At 49.2% G+C, this 9,916-nt stretch overlaps 1 protein-coding gene across 1 annotated transcript in view; it reads right to left on the bottom strand.

Moving 5' to 3' along the window:
• Positions 1–334: 334 nt before the first annotated feature.
• LOC144943493 (transmembrane protein 198-like) overlaps positions 335–9,916 on the bottom strand; it is a 41,619-nt gene continuing 32,037 nt past the window's right edge. The window contains exons 4-6 of the mRNA XM_078870984.1: positions 9,144–9,722; positions 7,516–7,667; positions 335–7,095 (exon numbers count right to left, since the gene is read on the bottom strand). Of these exons, the coding sequence (XP_078727110.1) occupies positions 6,952–7,095; positions 7,516–7,667; positions 9,144–9,722 (875 nt within the window). The 3' untranslated portion in view covers positions 335–6,951. The remainder of the gene's footprint in view (positions 7,096–7,515; positions 7,668–9,143; positions 9,723–9,916) is intronic.

The following is a 9,916-nucleotide window of genomic DNA, read 5'->3' as shown; positions in this document are numbered from 1 at the left end:
ACTACTCCCAATGGCCGCTACGAAGACAAAGCTCCCCCGTATAGCCTTGTCCAATGTTTGCTCTTCGCGAGCTCCTACGCAGGCCATAACGGCACACGAGATGGGTTGGCCGACACCACGCCCCGGGCCGCCTTTGTCTTCCCAGTGCTGATGTTACACACCGCACTAGGTACTCGTTCAAGGCCGAGTCGACCTAGGGGTCAAATATTTGCTGCGGTCATTGGTCGCCAGTGGGAATTGGAACTCGCGTAGCCGGGCTCAGTGCACGAATCACTGTGCCACCGCTCCTCACCCAGGCCAACACACACACACACAAAAAGTAACACTAAACGCCTTCCATCGACATATGTACAAATTATTTCAAACACAATTATTACAGTATTAATCATAAAATACAGTTATAAAACACTGAATGTTTCCAAACGCACAATTACACCTACATAGTTGTTTTCTTTTCGTTATGAATGCAAACAGTTCCTTTTTGATAGTAAACATTAAACATTTCCACATCCCTTACACATTGCTTTTTTTAAACCACACGCTAAACCTACGAACATTACGACACACGCCGTCGGCATTTGCATCTGGGAGTGTGTTTCAGGCTGCGCACTACCACCTGAACGCATTCCAACCAAGGCTGAAAGCATTCGTGCATTAGCTCCGTCCCGTTCGTCAGTCAAGGGGGACCCTACCACCACGGTGACTTTACATTGGAAAGATTTTCCAATCTGATCGAGACGTTAGTATCACGTTGCGGGGGGGGGGGTGCTGCCGAGGTCTCACCCCAAGGGTTGGCCAAAGGCAAGAGGCTTTTGGGAAAAGGTTTGTGTCGCTTCAAATGAGTGCCTGGTGCAATGTGTAAACATTGCCGCTGAGGAGACAAAGCTGGCCGGGCGTGGTGCTGGCCACCCACCCCCTCGTGTGCCGTACAGGCTTTCATAGGTGCCCGCTAACAGCACTTGCCCCAACAGTCTGGTAAGGCTAGAAGATAATTTTGTCTTGGGGGAGTCATTATCTCTCAACGGGCATTTCACGAGTTATAGTCACGAGCCTTTTTGATAATAGGGTGCGCATAACGGAGAAACACACTTCCCACATGCAAATGCGTATACAGACGTTTATCGTAATGTTCGTAGGAGCTTGACATCGACTTTTAATAATAAGACAGTCCCTCCAGAAAAACGCGATTATGCGATCGCATGATTCCATGCAAAATCAGCCAAAGTCCGCATATTTATGCGGGGGCGCGTTTTTTCAAATACGCCACTTTCGCCGCATAAATTGCAGATTTCCGCGCGCAAAATATGCGGGCTTGCATGATTTCATAATCCCCGCATTTTCGTTGCAAAAAGTCACATATATCTTAGCAGAAAGTTGAAAAATGTTGAATGATTGGCCAGTGTTAGAGGCTACGTAGTTAGTTTTATTCAGGAGTTTATGCAACTTTACAGTTGTAAGATTGCACTTTTTTGTTAGTAGTATGTAAATTTACATTACTGTAAGACTGTACTGTTACTGTATTGCTTACGTTACTGTGCACTGAAAACACTTATTTTAACAGAAGATGTCTGTTTTGTATAGCTACCTCTGTAAAACAGGAAGCACACATTTTATTTTTTAATATTTTATTTATTCATTTTTACAGAAGTTGTAGCATATTCATTTTGTAAAGCTACAGAACTTGTTCGACTCAATGTTTTGTAAGTTTGAGCCATCTGTTTGTTAAGGTCTGAAATAAAACAAGATGAGAACTTAAATATTCCCAGCACTTTCTGTGATGTAGTATGCTTGCTTATCATAGGAAGTAATAAGAAATGACTCTTTACATTAAAGTATTAGCCTAGTAAATAGGGTGTTGGGGGAATCACTTTTTTTTCTCTTTTTCATCAAACCGCAGTTTTTGCAAGTTCCCGCAATTTTTGCAAGTTCCCGCAATTTAATCGCATAAAATTGCATAAATATCCCGCATATTCCATCGCATTTTGTAAGAAAACGTGCCGCATAATCAACGATTTTTGCCCGCAACAATCACCAAAAAACTCCGCGTTTTTCTGGAGGGACTGATAAGAGGCGACTTGTAAGGGCGGCTTTGTCCACAAGATGTGGAAACGCGGGCGCCGAGAAACGACATTTCTTCAAAATGCTAAATCTCGACAGGCGCAGCATCTGCTTTAAATTAAACTCAGCGATTACAGTCGTGGCGCACAATTGTGCATGTAGCCGAAGTGACGAGCTAAAAAAACAAGACACATTTCAGATTATGAAACGCACGCACAAATGACGACCTCCTTTTTTGCATTATTTAGGAACACCTTGACATACAGTAATTACAACAGCACACACACGTTTGTTAATAAAGGTCACAAGATAATGCATGTAAGGATGAACACAGGATTTATGTGTCTGTTGTTCTTAAGAGGCAGGTTTTGCTCAAAAGCGTGTTGATAGCAACCAAAGCAGGCACTGGCTCATTGCAAAACAAGCAACAAGAGAATTTCACGAATGTATATGCTGGAAATATTGTATTATTTAACCCAGAGTGGCAAGGCCAACACAGACGGTTTACTTTCCTAAAATAAGTTAACACAACACTTTGTTTCAATGTATGTTGAACCTCTTTCGCACCATACGTAGCCAATCTGCATGTGGTGCACTGCATTGCGAGGGCACATCCTGGCTCACGTGACTGCCCAATTGCAAGGCATGCAATTGGGCAATTACCCAGAGAGCAAAGCGTTTGCTACAAAAAAATCCACTTCTTTTTTTCACATTTAACCACCAAAAGATAAACCGGATTTACATTGTTGAATTTGTCACTAAAATAACAACAAAACAAGATTTAGACGGGTAATTTATAAAAGTATGAAGGTGGAACCCCCCTCCCCCGCCCATATATCTTAGAGCTCATGTAGCAGAATAATTACGTATGGTTATAATGGCGTGCTAACGAGCTCAATTAGGCAGCGTCCACAAAGCAGGGTTGCCACCTACGAGGTAAAAAAAAAGAATGGTTACTTCTCATGGCAACATCTCACAGCACCACAACAAGAGGGGAGAACTACATATAAAATGCATGGCCGTGAGTGGTGCATTATTATGCAACCGACACAAACTAGGAATTGCTATGTCCCGGGAAGACTTAAGAACTTAAGAGATGCCGGGGTAGCTGCCTCAACAAGAGGACGATCCTGGGGAAAACAGGACAAGTGGTTAAACAAATCTGGGCCTACAACGATGCAAGCCACCACTGTCTCTCTCACAGACGAACCTAAAACAAGACACTTAATCTGTCTGGACTGGAACTGTGACTCAAAAAACTACTCAAATCACTCGATACAAACTTGCTTTACAAATTCGCTCTACAAATCCACGGCAGTGATGCCCAAACGATTATTTTTTTAAAAATCCGCATGTTTAGCGCGCAATTCCGGATTGTGGCTTCCCCCCCCCCCCCCCGTGTGATTGATTGGTAAATAACGGCGAGAGTGAGTTCCCCTACGTAAACTTCTTCTGAAGTGATTACAAAAAACCCCACAATAACGACTGTAAAACGTGCAAGTCAGATGCGAGTCTTGATTTCAGCGTTTAAAATATAAAATTCCGAGCTTAGGATGGCAATGTAAACTGTTACGGGTGTGGGGGGAAATGTAATCTCCTTCACACCCTGTCCCCTTCCCTAACCCAGTGATTTGATGTCAGGATTCAGGGTGCAATTCGGAACGATTCGATTCAACAATCAGCGCGATCATTCCACTGCGGTGCGTGGCAGGGGCAGCTGGAACCAACGGCATGCGGTGACATGTGGCCAATCGTAAATTATTGATTCTTTAACTGCTTGCAATCGTACATGTATTTGGCGAGTTTAGCAACCGATATTATTCAACGAATTTGTGTACTGTTCCATCTATGAACTAGAGCGGAAATTATTATTTCTTACGAGTACAAGTTGAATTCAAAAGGTTAGTTGAATTAGCAGTCTTGCCACGTCAGTGTCTAATGAGTGGCATTATTTTGGCTCAGAGCACCAACCAGTTCATGGATCGCTGTGATAACCATATTAACTACAAGAAAAAAAAACACACTTTGTTAAACACCATTAAAACAGTTATAAATACATGTACCATTTAAGTGTGTAATTGTTGATTCTCATCAACTACAAATTTAGCTTAATTCGACAAAATTATTAACAGGGGTATAACAATTCGATTAACCTCAAGATTAAATTAATCGCCACGATTAAGGGTGTTGATTTGATTCAAGATAAAGTAAAACTTTAACACCGTGGTGAATATAGCGGCCTCGAGTGGCTGGTGGGGGTGACATTATCTCATTACATTCACGCGATACGAATCAGAAAACATTGGTGGTTGCTCTGAAAATTCCTTATTTGTATCTTGAGCGAAATAATCAATCGGAATCAACGTACCATTATACCCCTAACGATTAGTCATGATTTGCAACTCTATAATGTAAACCAAAATCTATCGTGGGTTTGGCAAACGACAACACAAAAGGTAGACAATGGTCTTTAAAAATGTAGCAATACCTCAATTGAAAAAAAAAATATTTGTCCAAAAAAAGAATCATCTTCCAATGTCCACAGCAGTCTGCGCCACTTGTGCACGCATATTTTCTTCTTAGATTAAATAGCATAACTTACACTATTTCCTCCATAATTCTATCCAGTAATTTATTAGACAGGAGGGTAACAAATGAACACTAACCATAAGTGGACTGCGAAATATAAGAGGCGTTGGTAAAATGTCGTTGCCGTGATGCCAACAGACGCGCTCGTCCCGATATGCAAGGCATTGCACAAGACGTAATAAATGATCGCACGTTAAAATTTGACGCCCTTTGCTCTGGCAAGCTTCACCGAGTCCTTAGGCCTCTTTCTTTTCCTCTCCTGGAGAGCTCCCTGCGTGGGATGGCTGACCAATTCCTTTGTTGACTCTGCAACGTATTCTCAGAGGTTGTTTCCGTGAGGCGTCCCCCCCCCCCCCCCCACCGGGACACGATGCCCGACATTTCACTCCGCGCGGTGGGAGATTCGCAGTCGATTCACTTCGTGAAGAAGCTGCCAGCACGTGGAGCGAAGCGTCTGACATCATGCCAAACAACACGCCGCGGTGCAATCGGAAAAACAAACCCCGAAGGTACAGCTATACAGTACGGCACAACCGCGAAAATAACCCACGCAGTACAATTCCTTCGTTTGTAAAGTGGTACAAAACTGGAGTGCCTGGAGAAAGCCCATACAAAGGTGGGAACTCTCAAAACCCTTCAGCATGGATAGCTTATCAAAACTGCGGTCAGTACCGCCGATTAAAGGCACCGGCCTCATCACCCCACAGGTCTGCGTCTCGCCATCGTCACGGTGGCCGTTGTTACAAGCGGCAGTTCAGGGACTCGCATCGCTGCATGGCCTGGGACCAAATCACCCGGACTGCGCCAGACCCTCGCCGAATCTGGGAATCTCAGCGGGATTGAGCCTGGAAAGTGATCGGGGGTGGTGGGTGAAGCACTGCGCATGGCAGGTCGTCATAGACGGCGGCGAGGAAGTGCTTGAGTGGTGGTCAGCAGAGGACGCTGCAGCAGAATGTGTTGCTGTACTCAATGCTCGCCACCTTCACCAACCCAACACTGACGAGCGTGGTGAAGAACGGTCAAATAACCCTCACGGCACGCAAAGGCACGGGGAGGCCCTTAGCCCAGCAGTGGCTTGACTAAGGAACTGGGGGCACACGTTCCTCCATCCATGGGCCACCAAACCGGCCTCCAGGCCACTGCACTGGTCATGGATGTGCGTCACAAGAACACCGGACCATAAGGGTTTGGAGAGGATCTCTAAATAGTTTACTTGGGTAAAACCACGTAAAAATTGTAAGAGCCTTGTGTGGTCAATACATTTCTGTGTTTTTCACCATTTCACAATAGCCCCGTGTCCGCTGTGTTTTGATGTGAGACCGAGCCACATATAAGGAAGGGGAGGGTTGTTTACAGCTCAGCATGGATATTATGATCCAGGGATGTGTCAAGGGCCATTTATCTTGTTAAAACAAAGCAAGAAAAACAGATAAAAGTGCAAAATAATAGCCTAAATTAATTACGTCATGGAGCTATAAAAATGGAAAATATCCTGACCCATCCCTGCAAGCTCTGCTGACTCCCTCCCGTACCTCTCATCCTCAACATAACCCTCCCAGCCTCTTAGCCCCCCCACCCCAAACACCCACGCTCACTCCTACACGCTGCCTTGTCCCTTCCCCTTTGGTTCCATCGGTACCATGTCAACTCTAACCCCTGTACTATGTGGCTGATCTCATTACTTTTTGTATTATTCTTCCATTAACTGCAAACAACTGATTATCTTCAAAATGTAAACCGCCATACCTATTGCAAAAGATGACAGTGACGATGATGGCGGTGGTGAATGCTATCTATAGTGGTGTTAATAGTGCGACGGTGGTGCTGCGAGTGGTTGCATCAATGATGACAAAGGTGGCGGCATGGTGGTGTAATGTGATGGCAGTCATGATAATTACGAAAATGGTAGCGTTGGTGGGAGATTGTGGTGGTGGTGGTGGGAGTGACGGCGTGGTGATGATGACGGTGGCGGTGTTGTGCTGAAAGCGGTATTTATCGTGGGAACAGCGGTGGTGGTGGTACGGTGATGATGATGGTAACGGTTCCAAAAGTACCGGTTATTATTGAGATGGTGGCGGTGGCGATAATGGTAGTGGCAACGTGATTGTGGCGGGGGCGGTGGTGCGGTTGCGGTGGTGCTGGTGAAGATTAACAAGACGGCGACGATTAAAGGTTGCTATCAATTTAAAACAGTGACGGCTGGCTGGCAGTAGTGGCGGCCTTAGTAGGAGCAGTAGTGGTCGTCGTAGCGGTGGCAACAACGGTGGCGGCGCAGCCACCGGGAGGAGGACCCCGGCCACCGCGTCACTTTCGCACGGCACGGTTTGCGGCCGTGAGCGGCACCATGGAGCCGGAGTCGAACTCGACGTCCACGATGGCGTGGGGCGGCGCTGCGAGGCTGCTGAGCGACGTGCCATGCTGCCGATCGCGCACGCTGCGGATGTAGCTCTGCGATCGCACGTGGGGGGGTGGTGAGGAGGATGATGAGGTGGTGGTGACGAGGTGGAGGGAGGAGGAGGGGGCCAGAGACAGGCACATCGTTACTCTGTGTGCGATGTTCAAAACGACTGATGGTGCAGCAAGGGCTACACACAAAGTGCTTGCCACAAATGAACCACAATGCCTTGCTGATCTCGTCAAGGAGCACAAACCATCACGGGAAGTCCGGTCATCTTCGCAGCGGCTTCTGGCTAGCCATCGAACAAAAACGGTCACTGCATCGTGCGCTTTCACATGTGCTTCTGGTGAGTGAGTGCAGGGTGGGGGAGCGAGTGCAGGGTGGGGGAGTGAGTGCAGGGTGGGTGAGTGAGTGCAGGGTGGGTGAGTGCAGGGTGGGTGAGTGAGTGCAGGGTGACCCCAGGCCCTCACCGGAGAGAGGACATCTCCATCGATGCGCTTGACGGAGCAGGGCTTGCGCCTGTATGTGGCCTCGGGCTGCGCTACCCCGCGCACTCGCTTCCGCGCGTCCTGCTGCCTGATGCGTTTCAGCGGCACGCGCTTGCGGTGGTGCCTGATTATGACTGCAGCAGCACAGAGAAGGCGCGCGGCACGAGCGACGTTAGAGTGACTGGGATCAAATCCCATTCAAAAGCAAGGTTCACATTTTTTTTTACTGCGCGAGATTTCACAGTGGCGCTCCGTGCTCTGGACACCTGACCCCACTCAATTCGCCAAACACAACGGGTGGGGAGATTTCATCTCATGCGGTAGCCTGGATTCACACCCAGAACCCAAGCAGTGCTGACTCAGCGAGCTGACTTTGGCCGTGACGAGCCTAGCGAGCGAGCAATCCAGCCACCTCATGTGCGAAGGACGCCGATGGTTTCAACCAGGCCAACGATGACTGCGCACAGTTCTGGGGACACATTTATAATTTTGTCTTGTGCCCTGCTTCGATACAGAGGGGCTCTACCATTTCATTTGTTTGGATGGGAGTGCTCTTGCAAATATGAACCCCTAACCCAGCAGTATTTATGTAATAGGCGATCTTCAATGCTGAAGGAACCCAGGGAATCAAAAACCAATTCAAAGTTTTCCTGGTTACACACACAAATACTGCTTGAGAATATTGGTCTGAAAAGTCAATCGGCTGATGACCTAATTTTGTTGTTGTTCTACTTGTACAGAGAAACAGTTTGCTTGTATACACTTCGCCTAAGCAAGAGGCGGCAGTCACCACCACAGCAAGTCATTGCCTCCTTCTTTCTGCCAGCTCCCAGGTCTGTTCTTGCAGTACCCGACCGTGTGGATCAATTCCAGGCTCGGGGAATGTTCTTTTTCTGGGCGATATTTGGCAAAAACACGACAAATGTTTTTCCCATCACTGGCGATCGCCAACGCATTTCGGTCGTTTTGTTGAGATGAGAATTGGACCCTCGGAGTGTTTTCCTTGGTCGCCAGTCCTTGTTGCGGCTCATTGCCCATCTCGGTAATCTGCCCTCCACCACCCTGCACACGAGCTCCACTCAACACACCTATACAGAAAGGGAACTTGCACTCAAGAAAATGCTCCTTTACATTGTATTCTGAACTTCCAAATTGGTTCCTGTATCGTCATAACGAATTTTCAACACCCTTCACACGTGCATCGATATGCCAAACAAAGTGCTTTCACGCGCACTTTCTAGCGAAAGCTGCATGCCCATTATGCTGCCATCAATCCTGAGCGTCCTCTGCATGCACCCTCCACTCAAGAGAAAATGCACTCACACAAGCTTCACCACCGCACTCTTAGTCTCAATTTCGAAGTCTTTCACCCAACCCTCACCATCAAATTCTGACAACCCTCACATGCACCCGTACATTTTGCTCCGCGCGCCGGGAGCTTACAATTGGGTTCCCGTAAAAGCTTCCAGGGGTATAGAGCTAAATATCGGACATTCATGCACACAACGCACGCAAGGCAGCGCACGGGGGCTTTAAACCGCGGCTGGAAACCGTCAAACTCTCGCGGCGCCACGCAGACCGAGAGCCTCCGGCGCCCGTCGCCGCGTTACCTTCGCTGTGCGAGTAGCCGTCGGCCGTGAGCCTCCACTGCACTACGCCGCCGAGGAGGGCGAGCACGGGCCATGCCGCCATCACGGCCCAGCTGTACCAGCAGGGCGGCGCCTCGCTGCGCGCCGCGTGCAGCCGCTCGTACGCGTACGCCAGCGCCGCGCCGCCCTCCGCGAAGTAGTCCGCCGCCGCCGTCACCGCCGCCGCCCCCAGCGCCGAGGTGGCCGCCACCGTGACGGCCTTCTGCCAGTGGAGCGCCAGCAGCGCGCACACCACGCCTGCGCCCAGCAGCGCGCCCGCCGGCACCCAGGCCGACGGAGGGTGGGCGAACTGCTCGGCGACGACCAGGGCGGCCGAGGCAAGCAGCAGGCCCAGCGTGAGGCCCGTGACGAAGAGGCCCACGGAGCGGAGGAGCATCGTCACGAGGCCGCACAGCAGGCCGATGGCGACCGCCACGCCGGCGCTCGCCTCCAGGCCCAGGCGCGCCTCGAACACCTGCTCCTTGTGGCAGAGCAGGAAGATGACGAGCGAGCCGAAGAGCAGCCCCGTCAGGAACATGACCGCCTTGAAGCAGCGGTAGCCTGGAGTTGGGGGGGGGGGGGGGGAGACGGTGGGGTGAGACGGGCAGAGGGTCACAGTGCTGGAGGGGACACGGGCAGGAGGTTGCGAGCGGGTCGGGATGGTAGTTGTGCAGACTCGCTGATGAACAATGTTCTTGTAAACTCCTGAACCAACACGCGTGCTCTCGTATTCACACATGCGTGCTTCCCCGCAC

This window comes from Lampetra fluviatilis, chromosome 31, assembly GCF_964198595.1.
Source record: "Lampetra fluviatilis chromosome 31, kcLamFluv1.1, whole genome shotgun sequence".
Lineage (NCBI taxonomy): Eukaryota > Metazoa > Chordata > Hyperoartia > Petromyzontiformes > Petromyzontidae > Lampetra > Lampetra fluviatilis.
This window is presented reverse-complemented; position numbering and strand designations above follow the sequence as displayed.